General features: G+C 42.9%; 1 protein-coding gene across 3 annotated transcripts; it reads right to left on the bottom strand.

Moving 5' to 3' along the window:
- Positions 1-17,318: 17,318 nt before the first annotated feature.
- Positions 17,319-22,963, bottom strand: TMEM100 (transmembrane protein 100). Of its 3 annotated transcripts, XM_015249689.3 has the most exons (4): positions 22,942-22,962; positions 21,644-21,689; positions 20,025-20,167; positions 17,319-18,555 (listed from the first exon to the last, which is right to left on the bottom strand). In XM_015249689.3, the coding sequence occupies exon 4, from the start codon at positions 18,489-18,491 to the stop codon at positions 18,087-18,089; it is 405 nt and encodes a 134-aa protein (XP_015105175.1). In that variant the 5' UTR covers positions 18,492-18,555; positions 20,025-20,167; positions 21,644-21,689; positions 22,942-22,962; the 3' UTR covers positions 17,319-18,086. The 3 variants fall into 3 exon arrangements, with proteins under 3 accessions (XP_015105175.1, XP_072796237.1, XP_072796236.1); XM_072940136.1 differs by lacking the exon at positions 21,644-21,689 and having other exon boundaries at positions 22,942-22,963; XM_072940135.1 differs by lacking the exon at positions 22,942-22,962 and having other exon boundaries at positions 21,626-21,689.
- Positions 22,964-23,504: the final 541 nt, after the last annotated feature.

The raw sequence follows: 23,504 nt of genomic DNA on the forward strand, positions 1-23,504 counted from the left end.
GGGAATTATTCATTTGTCTATGATAGGACCACATGGGTTATTCCATTGCTTGCCATGTATTTAGTAGGTCGAAGCTTTCCAAACACAGTTGTATGAAAAGTTGGGGGACTTGCCAACTTAGTTTAACTTCCTCTTTATAGCTTAGAGAGGTTATTGCTTACCCAAATGCACCCAGCCAGTTTGTTGTATAACTCGGAACACAGCCCTGGTTTCTTGGCTCCCAATTAGTCCTCTTTCCATTATACAATCTTCCTTCTTAGATGAAAACTTCTTGCCCCAATATAGCTTTATTATCCACTTTCCCTTGGGATAAATCCCCAAAAAGCAAATTGCCAAGTAAGCCAATGCCACACTTGGAGTAGCATGATAAATGTAGCCTTGCTTCTTCAGTTGTGGTCTGAGAACCAGCTGCATCTCTATAGCCTGGGAGTTAATTAGAAATGCAGGCTCAGTCCTCCACCCAAACCTGCAACATCATAGCAAGATCCCCTGTTGATTTACAGACACATTAGAATTTGAGACACTCTGCCCTGTAAGCTTGCTAATTTTAAATCTATGAATGACACCTGTAGGTGGTCTGTCCCCAGAATCCAGATGCATAAGGTAAATGCCTTATTTTCCCCCTCCTTCATCACCTGCAGCAGAATCAGCTGTTAAGTCAGCTTACAAGGAGGAGGAATTGTCTGAAACACCTTTCTTCCCAGAATAACAGATTTGATGCTGTTGCCTTAATACGACCCCACCGGCCACTTAAGAGAGCTTGACTTCTAGTGTGAAATATTTCCGACTTTGCCCAGCGTTGGTTGTCTTCACGAGTTAGAGCTCCTTGAGAACCCATGTTTCTTCCACCTCATTGCCTGAAACCTGCTAATGGAAAATAGGAAATTAAAATTGACGGAGATAGGCATCTGGAGGCGGGGGAAGCCCAGCTGGACAAAGGGAAATCATTTGGAAATTAAAAACAAAACAAAGTATGAATCCAGGAGTCTGGGAGTTGAAAGGGAAGTTTTATGTAATTCTAGCCAGTTGATGTCATTGTAGCCCATTCTCTGACCGACTAGAGAGGCCAAGGGGAGGGGGGATGTGGAGGTGGGAAGGACCCAGACATTCTCCTTTGGGTCTGATGCGGGAAGGATGGGGTCAGTGAGAACAAAGGGATGTGTCTGAGCAAGAGCCAGAGCCATTTCCCTGCAAAGATGCTTCCGCAGTCCCAAAGGGGGCCCCACCGTGAGCCGAAAGCCCCGTCATCCCTCCTGGGCCTCCCCTCCCTCCGCCAGTCTCTCTGCGGCCTCCCGAGCTCCATCCTCAGCGCAGTGACACGCCCCGGGCTTCGAGCTCATCTGTGTTCAGGAATGGGAGGGTCGGGGCCACTGACACACACCGGTATCCTGCAGCCTATTATTTCCTGCCTGTCCTGGCTCCCCTCCAAGGCCTAGCATGACAGGTGGATGAAGTTATGAAGTTCACGAGAAAGCTCAGCCACCGGCCAGTTTTCCAGGAATGCTTCTGCGAACTAGATTCACAGACCCAGCTGCCCTGAACCACCCCAGGCTGAATGGAGAGCCAGCTGAATGGGGCAGAGGTGCTTTTTTTTCCCTCCCCCTCTGTCTCCAGTCTGGATCCTGTGATTGTTTCAGCTGGTACAAGCAACTCCCTGCTCAGGCCCCAGCGTTGGAAGTGCTTCCAAGGCCCTGGAAGGAGCAAGGGTGCTTAACTCCAGCCTCCGCTCCCAGCCGATGGTCTGAGGTTGAGGACTAGAAGGAAGGACAGGGCTCCTGAGAGGGTCACAGAGTGTGAGGTCCTCAGACTACTGTAGAGAGAAAGGTCTCAGGGAGACAGCCATCTGACTGTGGAAGGAGGAGACAGGAAAACACACACACACAAAGTACAGCTTTTTAAAAATATTTATTTTTTATTGAAGTGTAGTCAGTTTACAATGTTAGTTTCATGTGTACAGCAAAGCAACTTAGTTATACATATACATACATATAAATATGTATTTTTTCAGATTCTTTTCCATTACAGCTCATTACAAGAAATCTACTACAGTTCCCTGTGCTATATGGTAGGTCTTTGTTGTTTATCTATTTTATATATAGTAATGTGTATTTATTAATCCCAAACTCCTAATCTATCCCTTCCCCACCTTCCTGCCCCCCCATCACATTCTGTTTTCTATGTCCATGTCTATTAAGAAAGCACAGCTTTTAATAAGCCATCCAGAAGGATTTAGAAAGCCAGGTTAAAATTAGAGAAATTACTCCTTTTGAGCAGGGCTTCAGACTGTGAAAGTGTCTGATCTTCCAATAAGCTGATGACATTTTTTCCCCAAGCAAAACAGAGTTAATAGGGCAAGTAATGATGCAAGTGCTTCTTGTCTGTTGCCTCAGGTTGAGCAGTTCCAAGTAACCCTAATAAGGCACCTTCAACAGCAAATTCACTGAGCGCTAAAGCTATGCCTCCCACTGTACTGAGAGGGAAAGGAGAAGGGAGGGAAGAATGGACATTTAAGTACATATAAGCGCCTGCCTGCCTGGAGCTCACAGTCAAGCAAGGAAGACAGACACGCAGGTGGGTAAATTGTAATATGGTGTAGCTGGCATTGAGGTGGAGGCCTGTGTAAATGCCATGGCAACACACAGGAAGGAGATACAGGAAAAGACACTGATGTTGGGGGACGGAGAGTCATACTCTTTGTGACTCTGGATAAGCCAGACCAGAATGGGGGATGGGCCTGGCTCACTAGATTCCAAGGCAGAAAATCTGCTAATGGAGCTGGGAAAGGTGACTATGTGTAAAAGAGCAATCTGTGGGCATCTCGCTGGATGCTAAATGATCACCATCTCTTCCTGAGATAAGCCCAGGCACCATTCTGCAAATAAGGCATTTGCAGAAGTCCTCAGAAAGTTCCTGCCAGATCAGCATGGCTGCTGGGGGAGCTAGCTTCAGATTTGACACAGGTGTCCTAGAGATCTCTGGAGGGAAATTAATTTTGGTAAAGATGTATTCCAATGTCCTGACCAGTATCTAAATGACTTGCTTCTATTATTGTTTCCATGGTTACACACTAAGTGTATTTTCCCTGGGCTATAGCGTCAGAGCAAAGGAATGAGCCAGAAGCAACCATCCTGCACCCCAAAACACTTCCTGAGATATGCACTTGCATTTCCAGTTTCCTGCAGACATCTCTGCATGTGAGCCTTTCTAGTACCTCAAACTCTATGTGCCTACACTAATGGGAGTCATCATTTTCCATCAAACCGGTCCTTCACATTATCCCCGTTTTTGTGAATAATACCATCAGCCTATCATTCATCACATTTTCCTACCCAGCCTTTGTTCCAACCTCCACTGACACCTGGCAGAGTCCATGAGATGCCTTCAAGGTATCCCCAGCTAGGAGGAGAAGCACTTGTATCTAAATAAGAAATAACAGGTGCAGAGAGCAGCTTTCCACTTAGCAAAATTCCTTGGAGACTTTCTAAGCCTGGTGGCCTGTCTCCCCTTTACTCTTTTTTTCTGGTCTGCAATCCTTGGCTCCTGATCCAGACTTAGTATCTGCTTTCATCTTTGATATTTGAGGCTCCAACTCAACTTTTCTAGACTGTGGATTAATGGCTAATCTCTGGAACCTCAACTATTGCAAATACTCATTAAATGATCTCCCTTTCTTCAGCGTCTTCCTGTCTAATCCAGCATTCCAAAAGGGATCACCTTAATCATCCAAATAATTCCTTTAATAACATTACTCCTCTATAGAGAAACCTCAAGAGCTCTTCCATTGTCGGCAGCATAAGTACTGAATTATTTTGCCTGGAAATTACATGAGGAACTGTCCCAGTTGATTCTTACCTATCTTTCTCAACTTATCTCTCACTGTTCCCCTGGATGAATTCTATATTTAATGTCCATCTAATTTACTTAACTGTAGAAGTGAAGTGTGCTTTTTATTTTTGGTTGTCCAACAGTTGAACCACCTTAGCTTTTTATTTGGGGGATAACCCTTCCATTATGTTATTCTTGATGGAAACAGGGTCAAATGTACCATCTCTTCTCTCCTTGCTTCCATTGTCTGAGCGCTGACTTAGCCTTGGCCAATCAGATGCTTCCATCCAGGACGATGACTACTAAGTGAGTGATGCAAAGATGGAGAAGCAGTTGGAATTCACTTACGGTGGTGTTGGCGATGTTGGCTGGGTCCTCTGGCAGTTGTAGCAGCATCCTGGCTAGATTCCTTTTGCTGAAAGACCGTTGCTCCTAGGCTTTGGGGAGTACATTTGCTTCCTACCTTTTTCCAAGCCTGGTCCTCCACCTTTCTGATGATCCTGTAAACTGCTGACATTATTCCAATACATTTCCATTGTCCCTATTACAGAGATAGTTTCTACTGCTTTCAACCTTAAGAATCCTAACTTATCTATCCCCTAAAGTGCCTTGTTGTTTTCACTATTGTCTCTTAGCTATGGTTATTCTGGGTGTAAAACACCTTTCTTACTTCTCTTTGCTTTTCCACATCAAGTTCAAATCTTACCTTTCTTGATCATCCTTAACATGATCCAATATATAGGAATACAGAGAGACAAAATCTACACAGCCAAAAGGCACAGCCCCTGTGTTCACACTGATGTCCTGCTTAGTGAGAGACAAACATATGAAGAACAATTGCATTTCAAAAGGACAACAGCCAGAAGGTGTGCACTATGGTCATTAGGGCATGAAGGGAAATGTTCTTGCTTGTGCTGAGCTGAGCTTCAATAGAGAGAGACTTGTCAGGTATTGAACTGGAGGACGGGCAGTGCAGGCACCAAGCAAGCGTCAGTAATGGTGAGAAGGCATGAAAAACATGGAATACAGAGCAATGGCTGACGTTCAGTGTGTCTACAACATAGGATGTGAGGGGAGGAACAGTGGTGGGACATAAGGTGGTACCTTCCTGACAAGTTCAATGTGGTGGGCTCTGTGCTCTAGGCTGAAGTCTCCCAAACTTCTTGATCATGCATTCCATCAAATTTTTTTGAGCATTTCCCCAAATATATGTGTACTTAATTATAAATCTTATGTAGTATTTTGATGGATTCATACAGGAAGATTAATTATATAATTTCATATCTAAGTTTAAAAGGTAACAATAAATACAGCACAAACATGGCCTTCCCACGTGCCAAAGGGTTGTCTTCCTGGCCTGTCTGGTGTTGTTAGAAGAGTTTCTTAGAGGGCAAAGGCAAATTTGCTTTTCTGTAAGATAATTCTACCAGCAGAATGGAAAAGGGACTGAAGGAAAATCCTTGAGTTTTGAGATGTGTAAAATTGACTTGGGTTATTTTAAAAATTAGGCACCAGAGCCCCCAATGAGTTAATGGAACTGAGCAATGCTCATCAATAACGATCAGTATTATAAAAACACAGTCAGATATGTGGTGCCCCCAGATGGAGGCATTCAATACTTCATACCACCTGTGAAATATTCTAGACAAAAACATCAATCTGAACCTGATCAAGGCTTAACACTTCAATGGTAATAAGGGAATTATTATTAATTATTATATACTTAGAACATAATAAATTGTAAATTTAATTATTGTATGACATTATTATATATATTAAAGAAAAAAACAGGGATCAAAGGATATGTTAAGTGATATCACAAAGATGTAACCAACAAAATACAGACTATGGGAAACTGTACAGGACAAACAAACCAATTTCTTCAACAAATAAGAGGCAAAAGGGAGGAAGAGTGATAGAGGAGGAAAAAAGGGGGCAAGCGATGTATCAGCCAATTGCAGTGTAGGAAATTTACTTGGGTTTTGATTCAAAAAATTGTGTGACCACATGGGAAATTTGAACACTAAGTGTCTGATATAAAGAAAATCTTGCTAATTTTTAAAGAAACAATAATTGTATTTAGAGTTCTAAAAAGTCTTTATTATTTAGAGATACATACAAATATTTACAGATGAAATGACATGATATCTGGGACTTGCTTCAGAATAATGTGGGGACAGGATATTAATCAAATAATATTGGCCGTGAGTTGCTAATGATTAAATCTGGTAATAAATACATGGTGGGTGGTTTACTAGACTTTTCTCTTTGCTTTTTAAATGTGCTTGAAATTTGCTTAATAAATGTTTTTTCAAATCTGATTCCTTGGTTTCACTCCTGGTAGATTCTCATGCCATAAATCTAAGATGGTGCTCAGAAATCTAAATTTTTAACAAGCGCCACAGAGAATGTGGAATCATCAGATGGCCCTAAGGCCATAATTGAGAAAACCAGTGATATGTCTTGAAGGGAAGAAATCAAGTAGGAGAAATTGGCAGTGTCCAGTAGAATGGCAATAAATATCTGCCAGTTATATCAGATAATTGTTTACAAATAATTGCCCCAAATCTTAGTAGTGTTATGTATAATAATCAGCCAGGGTGTGACGGCTATTTCCTGACATGGGCCTTTTTTTCTATTAGATTTTTTAAGCATCTCCTAATGCTTGTCTCCTGAACCAAGGCTAGTTCCCTGATTAGATAATCATCCTTATGAATGCTTTCTTCCTAATCACAATGGTACGCGAGATGTCGCCAGGCCTTCCAGGAAGGGAGAGACACCCAGTTGTGACCACTAAATTGGCATCGGCTCCCACTCCACCCCTTCCAGGAGGAAAGGCTCTTATAACCCTGGAAAGGGGACGGAGCAGGGAGGTGACCCATCCATCCCAGTGCTGTCAAGTCCCATCACCTTTCACACACGCCCTACCCCCCTTTTTCTGTCCACATTTGAGACTTTTTTTAACGGGAAAGCACCCCAGGTCCTGGGTCTGGGTGTGTAATGAAGACAGGGTGGGTTGTGTCATAAGGCAAGCTAACTGAACAGGGGGTGATCCCGCCACAGGCCCCTTTCCAGCCAGAAACCTGCAGGTGGCCCGCCCTGCAAAGTCAACACCAGTGCTGCTGCTGGTTGAACCGCCCTGGAATTGCGGACGTGATTTCCACCCAGACAATGCTCGGCTGTCCTGCCAGCAACTGAAAGGGAATCTTCCAGGAGAATCTCCTCCTTCTCTAGAGCGGTTCCAGGCTTCAGACCTGTCTGGATCAGCTCACCCCAGGGCAGGTAGATGGGGGCTGCCTTCCACGCCTCCTTCCCCAACACACTGTGAGCCGCGGTGGCCCTGCCTCTCCCTCACCAGCCAGGAAACCTCGCTATGCCCCCCTGATAAGGGAATGAAGCAACAGTGGCCCAAGACAGGCCCTGTTCACATCCTGATTTTATAGACAAAGACTTTGAAGTCCAAGGCCTCCATGATTTGTCCAAGGTCACTCAGCTCAGGGTCAGAGCTAGGATCAGGTGATCCTGCTTTAGGCTTTGTGCATTTCACGCCCTCAGAAGTTTTCTGCCATTTGCCTGGGTACAATCAATTTGTCTTTGAAACCCTGTTCTGCTCCTGGCCTGTGTGCATGTCCCTGAACAAATCCCACTTGTTCTCACATATTTCCTTTCCCTTTCATCTTTCTTTCTTCCGGAAATGCCTCCTTCCCCTCAACTCCAGTTTCACTAATTGAACTCCTGCCCCAGCTTCCAGCCCCATGTCAATGGCACTTCTTCCAAGATGCCTTTTAGGGTTCATCTCCCCACTCCCATCCCGAAGTGGTATTTCCCTCCTTACATCTTCATCATCTTCTGCTGATAACATTTTTCTCACCCACACTTGGTTCCTTTTCTTGTCTTTTTCTTACCGCGGATTTATGGCCACATGTATACTTGCCTTAAGAATCCTGTTACGCTGCAACCTCCTTGAGCCTGAAGACCATTTATTATTCAACTTTTTATTTCCTCTTGAATCTGCGATAGCTTTATATATAGTAAGAGCTAAAAATCTATTGAATTGAATGCAGGCAACTGTAAAATATATCAAACTTAATTTTCTTTTAAGATATAATTAAAGGCACAGGCTGAGGTGCTGCAGAGGCTTAACCCTGCGATTCGTCCTTAAAAGAAGTATTTCTTAAGCAACACCATAATTTATATCTTTGCCAAGTCTTTATTTGCATATGCTAAACACACTACGAAGGAACTGTTTTTGTGTTTTGAATGTCTTGCTCCCACTTCTCCATTTTATGTAGGTGAGAAAGGACACTAGAAGACAGAGTTACGAGAGCAGATCTGTTCGGAGACTCACCCTCAGCCTTCCTTGCCTTTTTGTGATTCCAGATTGGATAGGGTGTGTGAGGAGGGAAAGGGCAGCCCTCTGGGGAGATTGATAATAAGGTCTGAAGGATGAAGATCAAAGAACAGCTTTGGCTGTGGACCACGTAGTAACCGTAGTAACGGGCAGGGACTCTCCATGCTCCTCCATGGCCCCCGTAATCTCAAACTGCATTTTGCGCCCTCTCCTGGGGTCAGCATCCTTCTCAATTACACTTCACCCTTATTTCTCTTAAGCTCCACTTCCTGCAAGGTCATAGGTCTGCTGTTTACCTGCCATCCGACACACCACTAAGAAAAGTTCTACAAAATTAATGTGAAACCAATTTTCAGTTAGTATGAAAATTCAAGGAAAGTTGGTCTAAACATTCCTTAAAGTAGCTGTCCAAAATGAATTATCCTAATTGGTCTTCTACAGCCTTTAACTTCACTAACTAACCAAGTCATAAACTTCATGAAAGTTTGTCTTTTAAATTATCTATTGCATGTTGTCTGGGACTTGACTCCAAAATAATCTGGTGGTAAATGGGAGTTGGGGGGGAGGGTACCAATGAACCCATCGGGCCATGAGTTGATAATTGTTGAAGCTGGGTGATGGGTACCTGGGGGTTCATTATACCATTCTCTCTTGTTTTAGTATATGTTTGAAATTTTCCTTGAGAATTTTTTCTTTAAAGAACTTATTTTGTCTTCACGTTCTGCCTCCGCACAGTTCAAGCGTGGTTAACGTTTCTGTTTTAGAAGATGGGAATTCTTTCCTTCTGCCTTTCTTCTGGTCCCAATTTGTCTTCTTTTCTTGAACTAGCTGGTGAAACAGGGCGGGGTCTGTCTCCTTGGTGAACCTTAAATACGATCCACCAAGTGGCCCAGGAACCTTGGGCACTGCCAGTCTGAACGCTCAGACTCCTTTCGCAATGGTTTAAAAATACGCCTTGATAGCGGGAGTCCCATGCCTGAGGGTTGCATTTTTACCGGAAACTTCAAATGCTGCCACTCAGCTGCAAATAGAAATAGAATGGTGGCTTGTTCACAAAAGTTGATCTTTTTCTCTTTCCTCATTCCTTCTCTCTCTCTTCTTTCTCCTCTGTTGGAAAACTACCTACTGATGGGTAGTTAGCAAGTTGGGTATACAAGCACTCTCTGATGGTAAACATTTCCAGGATATCGATTTTAGAAAGCTGCTTGGACTGCTGTGAATGACACAGTAATAAATCAGCACCCTCTCTGAAGAATTAAACTATGTTGTTGGGCTGGGAGGAGAACAAACTCAAAAGGCAAATGTGAGCCTCTCCATGAAAGGTGACGTGCAAGTTGTGCTTCACAGGTGTTTTGGCACACACAAGTCAAACAGGGCGTTTCTGAAATCACACCAGCAGACGGTCTCATCATCTGACCCAGAGCAGAGCTCGTCCTGCACAAACCACGTCCAAAATGCTATTCCACTCAGTGGACGAATCCCTGCAACGTGTCACTGGCAGGCGTCCCTCGAATTCTGCTCTGGGGAGCGTCTCCTGAGGGGTTGCCTTTCTTTACAGTTTGTCTGGCTCCATGAGGCCAGAGACTCCTTGAACAACCAAGAAAGGCAAACTGGAGAAATCGAGCCTTCTGACTGGTCAGAAGAAGCCTGGGCTGTGGAGGAAGATGGCCAAAGAGGCTGGACTTACAGCCGTCACTCACCCCTCTCATTTTGCAGAGGGAAGGCATTTCTTTAATCCACCTGTCCAATTATTTATCATGCTTGTGTGTTTCCTCTTAAATTGTCACTCGGGCAAAGCCTTTATGTTGTAAGGTGACACCCTAGTATTTTTTAATGACCTTAGGCAAAGTGATTGACACTGGATCCCAGAGTCAGATGTTCCCAGTGACGCAACTTGTTCTCCCCAGTAGCAGAAAAGCTTCCTGCCGTGATTAAGTTAGAACTGTGAAAGCGCTAAAATGTGTTGTCAGCCTTCCTCTGATGCAAGCACTTTTATTACAGAGTCGAGTTGCACAGGACTGAGGCAACACGGATCTTGCCTCCAAATGCCCCTTTCCTCTCTGAACCAGCCACGCTCCATAGAAAGGCACTGTGTGGAAATACCAGTAATCACGCTCACACCTTCTCCAAACCTACGTTTCTTCTTTCTGCCTCTGCCCCTTCCCTCTTGTCTATTTCTCATTCTGGTTTCACAGGACAGTGTGATCACAACTGAATTATGTCTGGCGGGCTGCCAGTCTCGGAACTCTCATTAACTACCCCAGTCAAGCAAAACAAAAAGCCGTCCATTCTGTATTTGAACTTGAAATGGAAAATCATCTGTGTGTGCTTTTCTCGATAGGAGGCTGAGATGGAGCAAAAGTGTCATTCTATTTTAGTTGGACATGGCCTTCACTTCCTGACTGAAAACGCTTGAACCCCCCAAGAGCTGTGAGCATCAGACCCACTGTGACTCAACGCTGGATGGTCCGTTCCCTGTTAAAACAGGACGAAGGGCTTTCTCAGTGTCCCCTGAATGGGTTCTCTCTACTACTATTCAGGGTTCCTAAGTAAAGAGCATTTTTTTTTTTTTTGGATGTGGCTGCCTCCTGAGTGAATAGCCTTAATTATCACTGATACAGTAATTTACCAATGTTGTACCACAACAAGTGCAGTGAGACCAAAACACACATAAGTCTATGGCCTATAAAACTCTATGATTAACTTAGAAAGGAAGGAGAAATCAACGGACCACTCTTACACTTAAGGCTCTTATAGGTATTTATTCTAAATTACCATGGGCACTTTGTTCCCATTCTAGCCTGATACCAGAGGTACTGGAATCCAAATACATGAGGTTAATACACAGACTAGGAAGTTGACCCTATAGGCTTTTACTGTTTTTGTAGGATTATGCCTGAATACCTAAGCCAGACTTAATTCAATCACAAGACATTTTTTTGCTTGAATTTCCAACACCTAGATGTGCTTAATACATTACTGTGCACACTCAGCAAATATTGGGCAAATGAGTGAGTGGTGAATGAATGAACGGAGAGGAACCTCTTCTCGGAAGGGAGCTGGCGTGAGTCAGCAGTTCCCTAACGTTGTGCATACCAGACTCACTTGTTAGTGCTTTATTTTTATTTGTAATATTTCTCCAAGGACCACTTTATTTCTCCCTCTCATTCTGCATCCTTTAAGTCAGTGCTCATAATACTAATTCAAACAATATAGAGGAGCCTAAAGAAAAATTGCCTCCTTTTTCTGGAAGTAACACCCTAGTGGTATACACTCACTTCATGATTCACCACGTGCTCTTCTATAATTTTTCTTTGTTTAAATGAGCTCAAATACACTTCCAGTTTACTTAATAGGAATAGTATTGGATAATAAATATTAGCTGAAACTTGGTTTTTTATATAGTATGTTGTACACATCTTTCCAAACTGGTGTTAGTACATACCAGTCTGCTTTATTCATTTAATTAGCTACATGGTATACATAATATATTATGTATATTATATATAGATATAATATATATAGATGCACCATAATTCATTCAAAGGTGGTTTTGGTGTATGCATGCGCATTGCAGGCAGTGCAGAAATAAATATTCCAGTAATTCTATTTCATCTCTAACTGTCATAAATTTCCAGAAGTGGGATAGAGAGTGTAGACATTTAAGTTTTAGTAAACTATGGCTGTATTACCTGATTCTTCACCCGTACCAATTCTTGTATTTATCAATCCTCTACTATATTGTAAATCTATTGAGAAATAAAACGATATCATATTGTGGTTATTAATTTGCATTTCCCGGGACAGCTTGTTTGTTTTTATATATGGATTCTGGACCCTACTGAATCCACTGAACCAGAATCTCTGAGGTCAGCACCTGTGTGCACATCTTGGTCTTTATAGAGCTGTTAGGTGGGTCTGAGGCTGTCAGTGCTTGGACAGGTGTTTAGGAACCACCAATCAAGACAATCTCTTGACTGAGACATAAGCTTCTATTATTTGAAAACAAAACAAAATCCTCAAAACTGATAAGATCTGGCTAGTGAAAAATATGCATTGCATAATCATGTTATATTTTCTATAAGATTTAGAACTATACACGTATGTCAGATGTCCATGCAAATCTCAGTTCACCAGCTTAACTTTTAAAAAATGTCTGTGAACAGTCGCAAAGAACAATAAAGCATAACTGTAGGCATAACCCATTTTAAGATTTATTGAAACATCCTTAATTGCATGGCCAAGGGGCATAGAACCCCAAGGGAGGGCATTTCTGCTCTAATATCTTCTCCCATCTCTGACCTGCTCTGTTCTGCTCTATCACAGCCCAAGTTCTGGTGCTGCACCCCCTTTTAAAAAATATTAGCAGCATGTTAAATATTCAATATTAAAAGCAAGTGTTACACCCACCAGCATGACAAAAATGAAAAGACAGGAAATATGAAACATGGATGAAGTGAAGTAAGCCAGAGAGAGGAAGAAAAATGTCATGATATCGCTTATATGCAGAATCTAAAGCAAACAAACAAACAAACCACAAATTAACTTATTTACAAAACAGAAGTAGATTTACAGACATAGAGAACAGACTCATGGTTACCAGTGGGGAAAGAGAGTGGGAAGAGATAAATTGGGAGTTCAAAATTTGCACCCCTAGGGGAGTGATGGAAATGTTATCTATCTTGATTTTGGTGGTATATACAGCTATCAAACTACATCAAACTGTACATTTGAAATATGTGCAATTTACTGTGCAGAAATTATACCACAAGAAAGTTGTTTTTTTTTAAAAAAAAATGACAGAGGTGTAGTGCATCCTGAGCACTCTTGCAGTGCTAATAGGAAATTAAATTGATTCAAACATTTCTGAAAGCTGGCAGCAAAGCTGAACACATCACCCATCCTTTAATTCAGGAGTTTCACTCCTTGGTCTTTCTCAACACGAATGTGTCTGTCTGTAAACTAAAAGTCATGTAGAAGAAATTTCACAAGAGCACAGTGTTAGTTATCTCTTGCTGAATAACAAATTACTCCTCACCTTAGCAACTTACAACAACAAACATTTATTATGTCAGAGTTTCTCTGGGTCGGGAATCTGTGAGTGACTTAGCTGGTGGAAGGGCCAATTGACCCATTAGGGGCAGGATGAGCAGTGCCTGGAACCCACAATGCTTGTTGCCTTCTTGCAATAAATAAAATTCATCTTTCTTTTCCTTTTTTTTTTCTTTTTTTTTAAGTGGAGGAAAGATCCCATGAGACAAGAGTGCTACGGGCCCACAAAAGTCATAGAATCATATAATGCAGCCCTGGCTGGGCAGCTCTGGCTGAAGGTCCCTCATGAGGGTTCAGTCAAGCTGTCAGCTCAGGCACAAATCCACTTCCAAGTTCACTCAGGTAGTTACTGGCAGGTCTCAGCTCTTCTCTAAGCCATTAGCCGGAGGCCTCAGTGCCTCACCGCACCGGCGTCTCCGTGGTGGCCGGAGCGTCCTCACAGCGTGGCAGATGGCTTCCCCCAAAGAAAAGGGAGAATGAGAGACAGAGAGAGAGGCACCAAGGTGAAAGCCCAACTGTCTTTATAACCCAGTCCTAGGAGTGGCATATCATCACTTCTGCCATTTTCTATGAACCACAGAAGCCAAACCAGAGACAAGATAGGAGGCGTGTGAGTATCGGGAGACAGGGCTCACTGGGGGCCACCCGAGAGCCTGGCCACCACAAGTCCTATTGTAACAGCTAGAAACTAGAAACTATCCAAATGCCTGTCCACAGTAGATGGGATAAATAAGTGATGGTGCACCGCACAATGGAATGAGGGAGACACACAGCCATGAGAGTGGCAGCATGGATATACCCTTGTGAACATAATATTGCACCCAACAGGCCAGGCTCAAAGTGTATGCACCCTACAATTCCATTTATGTAAGGTTGAAAATCAGGTAAAACTACTCTCTATATTAGAGGTGAGGAGAGTGGTTCCTCCCGGTCCGGACGTGGATTCAAGGGGGCTTTTGGGGGCCCAGCAATATTCAGTTTCTTCATCTGGTTCAGTGGGTTTATTTGTGAAATTCATTCAGGTGTACATTTTTCTCTATGTCTATTATATTTAAAGAGAGTTTTCTGAAAATAGATGTTGGAACATCTTTTTTTTTTTTTTTTTTGATGTCCCTTTCCTATCATTCTGGAAGTGACATCAGTCACAGCTGAGTATCAACCTGGGCTAACTATAATCTGGTCAGCACACAGGTCTGACTCCAGGCCCAGCCAGCTGTGAGATCTTGATTGAATCAGTCGCTTACCCTCTCTGAACTGCAGTTGGCTTCTCTGCAGAGCAGGGTAGACAGGTGCTCCAGCCTCCAAGTGTGGTGGAGAATCTCAAGAAATATCAAGTACAGCTGAGTCCTCTCATGTACGGGGTCAAGTACTAAAGTTAGAGAGCAATGTGACCATCGAGTGTAAACACACCGGAAATCGACACAACACTGTAAACTGACTATACTTCAATAGAAAAAAAAAAGTAAAAAAAAAAAATCAAGTGTAAATAAACCCTTGAAAATTCCTTAGATGAGCACTGGGATGCCCTTGAGGCTCAAAAACCAGAAACCAAGAATTTGCTGGGTTTTTTGGTTCTCTTTAGCTTTCTGCCCTGGTCTTCTTTTCTGTAGGGGAGGAATCAGGTGTTTTCCCCAGATTATTTTGGTCTAGAAACCCTTTGTGGATAACGTCAAGGTTAAACAAAGTGACTAATTAAAGCCTTTTAACCAAAACAGGGTGCAGCTTGATGCTTAATGACATGTGAGTACTATACCTTGAGAAAGAAGCCGAGGTCAACATTAGATAGAGAAATAGCAATTTTCCAATTGCATAGTGCTTTATATTTACAAATTTAAAATTATTTTTTAAAAATTAACTTTATTTTTAAAGATGAGGCTTAACGTCTCAAGATCACCTGATGAGTTTAACAGGCGAGCTGGGATTCATAACCAGACCTTCCTAGTTCAAAACTGTTATACAGTACTTCTCAGGAGACCAGTATCTCTGTCTGTCTCTCTCAGGGATGATGGTTGAACAGAGGTAGGTTTGAGGATTTGTTATCTGGTTCTCCTGGGCTTATCTGGCCTTAGCCACCTGCCAGGTGATACAGCTTATTTCTGATGCTCTAGGGTGGGACCAGGTTATCTTTTCAATACATATATGCCTGTATCATGCTTATGCATGCATTTAACACCTGCTTATCACTAGATCATCAAACCATTTGTAAAGACAAACCTCGGGAAATAAAGACACATATTGCAAGATAATTGAGTTATGATGATGATTCAAGTCTGGGTTTCTTCTCGGTGGGAGTTGGGAGTCATAGGGCATAAGACTGTCTCTGTGCCTTACAGCTTTGCAGACACGTACACCTTTTAATGTGCCTGGAGGCTCCCTTGCCAGGGTAAGACCTTCCTGTACTTCCTGGGAGAACCCAGAAATAGCCTTTGGGAAGTCGCTTAGAGAGGAGGGTAGAGGTGGGCTCAGTGGAAAATCTCCAGCTTCTCACATCTAGGAGACAGAGACTGCTGTTTCCAGTGGGATCCTATGTCAGTCCTTACATTTGAGTCATTCCATGGGGTTTCTTTTGGGGCTCTCAGGTAGCAGCATGAGGCCCCCTGGTGGCCTGAAATAATTCATGAGTTTACTTTTCAAGCATTTGGAAGGGGAGGCCCTGCTGGCTAGCTAAGAACAAAGTAGAAATGAGACAGAAAATACTCGCCTAGACCCATCGCTTACAGTGGAGGCCGGGTGGAGGAGAATGGCCTATTTTGGGAGATTTGAGAACCGAAGTTTTTCCTTTGCTTAGCTTTGGAAGAAGATAAAACATTTATGGCACTAACATGGTAGAAAATGAAAGTTGTCATTAGAGAATGAATGGAAAGAGACTTCTGAAGGAGAAGTTATACAGATAAATGGGAACCTCTAGGAAGAGGCTGCATTTAAGCTGGTGCTCTGATGAGAAGAAGGGTTTGGATGTGATTGAGTTGGAGAGGAAAATTTCCCTCCTGGCGTTATGCAGGAGGGAAAAAGGAAGCTTGGACATCCATGGAGGCGGGAAAACTGAAGCCTGACCCAGGAATTGGTGAATCGTCTGGTCTGGCTAACTCTTGAGTTTTTGAGTTGGAAAGCTGGAGACATCTGTTTGGATCAGACAGTGGCAAACCTTGAACACTTGCCTGAGAAATTTCTTCACCAAGCAATGGGGAGATTTTGAATGTCTTTGAACAGGAAAAAAAAAAAAAAGGCATGTCAAAGCACAGTCTCCTTCCCACTGTAATACACACGAGGCCATACACTTGCATTTGGTCCAGAGGAGTGTTGAACTGCATGTTTAAGATAATTGTAGGGTACCCTCTGGTATTCAACAACTCCAGGCTTTCACCGTCTGACCTTCAAAGCTAGGAGAACCTAGGTCAGTAAGGTGTCTCCCCTTTACAAAACTACCTGCATGCCAGGGAGCAGTCAGTGCCCGAGGTCTCCTGCCATATTTAAGTTAAAGTCCTTGAGAGATTGCCTTTCCTTGGAAATGCTATGCTAGGTTTGTTTGGTTTTGCTTTGTTTTTCCAAGGATTAAGAAAGGCTTCATGCTTATCTTCCCACTCTAGAAAAGACATGAACCAGGGATATTTCTGGCTTGAGTTCTGGGGAAGCATCCTAGCTTTCTGAAGAACAGTTAAATATCCACAGAATTCAAGCAGTAAGCTCATTTGCATCCTCTTAGAACTAATTCAGTTAAGCAGCCTGAGAAGCCACACAGTGCCGGGCGTATAGCTGGTGCTCAAAAATATGTCAAGCACATATTTGACAATATTCAAAAAATTCGACAAATATGTCACCCACATTTAACAACACATTATAAAATTCCTGACCCCAGGCATTGATTTCCTAACTGTAATGGCATAGAAATCTTTTTGACTATAGTAAATATAATTAATATTGTTCTTCAGAAGTCATGAAAAAAAAAGATGTGACAAAAATAAAAATCTTTTCATTAAGTTAGGAAGAAGCAATGTGCGCATTTGAGAAAAATACACTTGACGTAGCAAGCGAGGCAGGGAAGACGGGCAGCTTAGACTCGCAGTAACAAGAGCTACAGCAGGAGCAAGCATTTAAGAAGTTTCAGCAGCAATGAGTATTTATTATTTTGAATGAAATGTACATTAAACTTTAATATAAAAATCATCGAAAGTGCGATATTGGATTACTTTAATATTAATTTATCCCCCCATGTCACCTAGTAGCTACACCTTTCACCTTTTTTTTAACTTCTGACATATCATGACAATCGTCTAAAAACTGTCCAATGTTAAAACATAAAAAATATTAGGTTATTCTTCAAGAAAAGTACCACCAGTGATGAGTTACTGAGAGTGAAAAATGAAACAGTTGCCAGGAAATCAACTTACTGGAAAAAAAAATTATCACAGAATTTCATAGGAGTGTGCAAAGTTCAAGACAGCTTAGACCCTCCACGGAACGTCTTTATGATACAGCATCTTAAAAGTGTGGGTTATTTCGTCTGGAGGCAGGTCGCTGGCGTGCCAGAACTGTCCATCTTTTCATCTTCTCTTGCCTACTTTCCAAGGTGAATCAGACGTTGTCTAAGGCCATGTACCTCCCGTGACCCCTAAAACGTTTAATGTAGAGAAAAAGTTGATTTTTCAGTCTTAGAAATAGCCCTTAGAATTAAGTTTGTCATGAAAGAAGACACCAGTCACGGCTCACAGACGAGAACCCCTCCACCCCCAAGGCACCCCCATGCCTCTCGTCTGTGGCAATGCAAGTCCATCCTCTGCCACACCAGCCCTGGACACACTGGCTGATCAAGTGAGAGTAGCCCTTTCAGGCCACACACCCCGTTTGATCTCATTCAGTCCTAAGCAAACAAGCTTCTCTGATTTGCCACGAGAGCCGTCTGACTCTCCCGTCTCTTGGCTTTCTTGCTCCTCTGTCGCACCTTCCAGCACAGGGCGCTGGAGGCTAACAAAAGAAGTCCTGACGACAGAAGGACCAGGCCTAAGATGGAGATGATGGAGCCATGAGAATTGAAGCTGTAAGCCACGGCCGTGACCACAATCCCGGCGATGAGGACCACCACGGCGAAGGGGATGATGCAGCGGTAGCAGGAGAGCTCGGCGCCCCCTGTGGCAGCCGTCAGCTGAATCTCACTGACCAGGGGAACCATGGTGACCACTACCTCTCTGTTAGGGCTCTTCTCCATTGTCCCTGGCTTGGAGGACTTTGGGGTTCCCACGGTCTCCTTAACAGGCTCTTCGGTCATTTTTACAATGGCGTTTCCTAGCTAAGTTCACAGACTAACCTGGGCCGTCTCACCAGGGCCAAAGCTGTGGAGAAGAGAGGAGATGTTAGCTAAATGCAGCAGAGTGAGCCCTGCAAGTCAGAGTAGAGATCTGGGGGAAACACCACTGTGTTCTTTTCTAGGAGGCATGGATGCACGTGAAAATCAACTTTAATATTTTTTTCCCTGACTGTTTGCATTCTCTTTGCATTGGGCAGAAAGTGACATAAAGCAGAAAAACCATAAAGAAAGGGGAGATACAAAAAGCAGGAAGCACTTTACAGCACTTAATACACTCTGGCGGTCTACAAATGTTTTACAAGCTTCTCTGCTTTGTCTATTGCTTCTCTTTCCTCCAAACACACAGAAAAGCCTCAATCCTATTCCAAAATCAGCCTCATTCAAGAGGAGAGCACGTTATAAACAGCACTTTGCACAGTCCGTTCCACACTCACAGCACCTTAGACTCTGCCAACGTTTCCGGGCATAACATGCATTCTTTCCAAACTGTCACCCATTCACTGTGCACCAAATCAACGTCAAGACCAGCAGCCAGCGTACAAATAATGTTCTTTTACATCAGTCGACAGTCACCAAGTCTTTATTGGGGTAACTATCAAATACAGTGCAACACGCATCCTGGGTCCACGGTGGGGGCACAGTCTGGCAAAAATTCAGTGACAGTAAGGTTAGGATTTGTGATCCAAAATGTAGCAATATCCTCTGATCCATTTGAAAAGGAAAAAATAGGAAAAAAAATTCAGCAACTTCATAGGACATAATTTTGTGCTCTTTTATGATAAAGATAAAATCAACTGTTAAGTAATTAGCTGGCAGTTCACGAGTTTCCCAATAAACTCAACAAGGAATTTTGATATTATCTGTACCACGACATGTTTTTAAAAATAAGCATACTCGATTTTCAATAAAGATTTACAAGTTCATTTTTACACCATGCTTCTGTATACAAAAACTTGCTGAGATGCACCTTTCTAGACATTTTGAACCTGAACATTTCAGGATGAAATCTGAGACCCTTGTTCAAAAGCATCTGTTTGAAATGCCATCTGTGAGAAATCAGGGAACACCTTGTCTTGCTCAGACATGGTCAGTCATTCTCTTTTGTCCTAGAGAAGTGATCTAGCAGCTAAAGGGCTGAGCAGTTACAGTTACTGAAAGCATTTAAAGGAAGATACTGGAGACAGTTTCAGTGAGATGAGTATTTTGATCATGTTAAGCATCCACTGAAAACTTATTCAACCCCAAATCAAACCACATCGGTTCTCCCTTGCCCTGGGGGAGTCAAAATACCACTCCCTGGGCAACGAAGCTAAAAGTTAAGAGCTGCCTATTTGCATATAATTTTCAGTCACCAAATTAATCACTGCTGTTACATGATACTTAAATACTGGCTAGGCCAGTAAAAAGATATTTGAGATTCTGTCCGAAAGAAAAAAAAAAATCTTCACACTAAAGATGAGACTTCGGCTCTGTCCCCAAACGACTTACACATACCTCCGACAGATGCAATCCATGACCAGGGAGACCACTGGACTTGGGAGAGAGGGAACCGCAGCCCGTGAGCTCCTCCGGCAACTTCTGGGAAGAGCGCTTGTAACAGCACGTCTGTTAATAAATTGACAGCACAAGGCTCTCCTCTGGGGAAAAGAAAAGACAGAAAACGCTGGACTATACAGTTGGCTTTAGATTCCGGAGCTCTTTCTTCGACTCTACCTCTTCCTAAATGACGCTTGTCTTTCCCTCTCTCTCTTTTTATTTCCTCCCCTGCCGGATTGCCCCTCCCTGCCACTTTTTTTTTTCCTTCGTTCTTTTCCTTGCCAGCAGATTCTGAGCTTTGGCTTCCCCCAGCTCTGCTCAGTGACTTGATAAGTCAGAATCACTCTAGAGTCCCCAGAGACAGAAGCCAGCTTTTACTTTTATTTCTCTTGCAGCAGTTACTGAGTACACCGCTTTGCGTTACTCATTTTTTCCCCAGCCAACCTCCAGATCTTCCTCCCGCCCAGCAGGCATTTTCATAAGAAAATCCCCGAGTCAGCGTTGCAGATCCAGTGGAGGGGACACAGCCGAAGGGACAGATGCTTTTAGGGCATCAGGAACAGCTGTGAAGTCATCGGGCAGCTGAATCCAGCCTCTAAACCAGCAAAAATCCATGTTCTTAGGTTTCCCAAGAATTATTTATTCATATATGTGTGCTGGTCATAGAAAATTTTCTTAAAATCCCCCTTATTTGATGCTAATTCATTTAGGAAAGAGGGTGGTAGATACAAATGTTTGTGGTTAAGGGGGAAAACCAGTCATCCTGATCTAAACAGGATGATTACTCATGCTAGGAAGTGAGTGACTTTGGTGATGCCGAAATCATCATCGTCACCATCGCTGTCACTTATAGAGCATCTATTAGGCACATGGCACATGCAAGGTGCATGCATTAACATGAATTCTCACTGGTTTACAAATGAGTGTATAAATAGTTTATAAATGAGGCTCAGAGAGGTTAAGTAATCTGACAAAGTTCACACAGAAAAAGAGAAAGCTTTGGTTTGAATGCTAGCCTTTAATGGGCACCTAAATGAGATAGGGAGCTTGTTAAATGTAGATTCTGATTTAGCAGATCTGTAGCAAATTCCTGTCTGTTGCCAATCTGCTGCTCTCTGACCCATTTTCAGGAGCAAGACATTTGAAACATTCAAACATATGGCTTGATATGTCACACTTTCAAACAATAAAGTTAAAGGTCTATTTCCCACTCCCTCGCTCCAATGGACTTAGAGCTTCAGACTTCCTTACAAATAAGCTATTAAAAATTTAAAGCCCCAGATTGTCTTCCTGGGGGAAATGAGATAATACTGGGTGACAACTTAAGCTCGTTCCTAACACTTCTGTAGCTAAAAGTTATCCATCCTCTATTTTTTAATCTATTCAAGTTTGAATAACTTCTTCCCAATTGATATAATTAATACTACAAGTATAAATTAAATCTTGAAAGAGACTTGTTTTCTTCTCTCTCTTGAGTTGTTCACTTTGTCTAGCTCTGACAGAGGGCACGGATATTCTGACATCTCTCCTCCATTCCACAATGGTCTGCTCTTTCTGACCTTGTCCAGTAACAGTACCTTGGTGATTTTGTCATAAAAGGAGAGGGTCCAGAAGTCCGTTTTTCTAGGATGGAAACCAGAGAGAGGGCTTCATCATTAAAAAAAAAAATTACAGTTGGAAAGTTCCTACATCCTGGCTGAGTGCGGGGAGCCTAGCCTGCTGGGGAGGATGAGTGCCTGGTGGGCTTCTGGCCATCACTATCCTTGAACGTCTAAAATGGGGGTGTAAAGGGACACAGCCGTCATCCAGGAGGAGTGCTGTCACCTGGTGTTTGAGATAGGGGATAATTAGAACCAGCGTGTTTCAGCACTTGCCAGCAAAGCCCTGGGAAGATGGGGATACGGGGGCCACTGGTTACATAATCAGAGGTTCTTGCCAAGCTCCTTATGAGAGCAGCAGTCTTCCCACAGCGAACTGCGGCCTTTGGAGGCAATTCCTCTCTGCTTCCTAGCAGGGGCCCCTTCCCCACCCGCCAAATAATCCAGTAACCTCACTGAAGCTCTGAATATCACCTTAGCCTGTTGAAGATCATGTTCCCCCACTGCCAAAGGCAGAGGTAGATGATTTGAACTTATTCCAGACAGAAGCCGGAGGCACCTTTTTCCCACAGTGAGCTTTTGGCTGAATTCATAATGAGGGGCAGTGAGTGTATCTGTGTGCTGGGAGCACAGCTGGTCTGTCATTATTGCTCCTAATGCCAAAGCTTTCTTTAGCCTTTTCAGGCTTCAGATGCTACATTCACCTTAATTCTTCTTAACAGTGTGCACATCTGCCCCACTACACAGATGCGCATCCCCAGACTCTAAGTAGACAGCTGATGTTTGCACTGATAAATACAGAGAAGTAGAAAGCTTAGGCATAAAGAAGAAATTGTATCTAAAGAACAGATAACTCTCATTATACCCTTGAATGCCTGAAGTTTTAAGTGACTTTTCCCTCTTCAAATTAAAATTCAAAGAGAATTCCTATTGATCAACCCCTGAAGTCTTTGAATGATTCCCCCCACCCCGCTCCGTGTCTATAAGATATTAAACACTCCTCCGAATGCTTTAAGGGACACCTGTCCCCAAATGCAAAATTTCATCCACAATGCAACCAGCTTGCTTTCTGCAAGACTTATTTCAGAAGGGAGAGGAAATCTTTCTGGTTCTTTTTAAACACATGGCTCCAGGAGATTCCTTTATGCTTGGAGAACTTTTCAGAAAGCTTCCAATTCATGAATGAAATCTATATTCCCCCCACCCCACCCCACCCCTCCGTAGACATTTAACATTTCCCTCCCAGATCTTTCAAAAACCAAGGCAAAGATCCTTACCTTTCCCAGCCAGAATTGGACTGAGACAGCTGCCAGCTCTGGCCAACAGCTACCCAGAGAGGGGGATGCAAATCGCTGCACTAGGGACCGTGAACAAAGTACTCAACAGGCTTACACACAATTAAGGGACCGGAGAAAAATTGGTGAGAGGAAATCCCTTAAGCGCTATTGTATTTTCTTCTATGACAAATACAATCCACTTTTTTTTTTTAAAGGGAACCAAGTTTGGAAAGTGTCCTCCTTTGTTTTTCTTTCTTTGTATCCTCATTCGGGCTTTCATTTTCAAGGTTTTTCCCTAACCAAAGCACCATTCTGATACTATCCCTCTGTAACACTGTTAACCTGCAGAAAAGAATTTGTAACCCTTATTCTATACTTCTAGGAGGCTCTGGAGTGGAGGGAGGATGAAAGGGGGGAGTGAGAAAACAAACTAATTTTTTTTCACCATAATATGCAAGTAATGAGAGGAATAAAAGAAGAAAAGGATTGATGGCGAAACAGTATTTGGCGCCTTGCGTGGGCAGTCTCCGTAAAGCCAGGCGAGAGGTCCTATGAGTGCTGTC

Source organism: Vicugna pacos, chromosome 16 (genome assembly GCF_048564905.1).
Source record: "Vicugna pacos chromosome 16, VicPac4, whole genome shotgun sequence".
Lineage (NCBI taxonomy): Eukaryota > Metazoa > Chordata > Mammalia > Artiodactyla > Camelidae > Vicugna > Vicugna pacos.

Bases quoted from the DNA above. Each gene is read 5' to 3' on its own strand.
- TMEM100 (XM_072940136.1), bottom strand. From the start codon at position 18,491: ATGACCGAAGAGCCTGTTAAGGAGACCGTGGGAACCCCAAAGTCCTCC.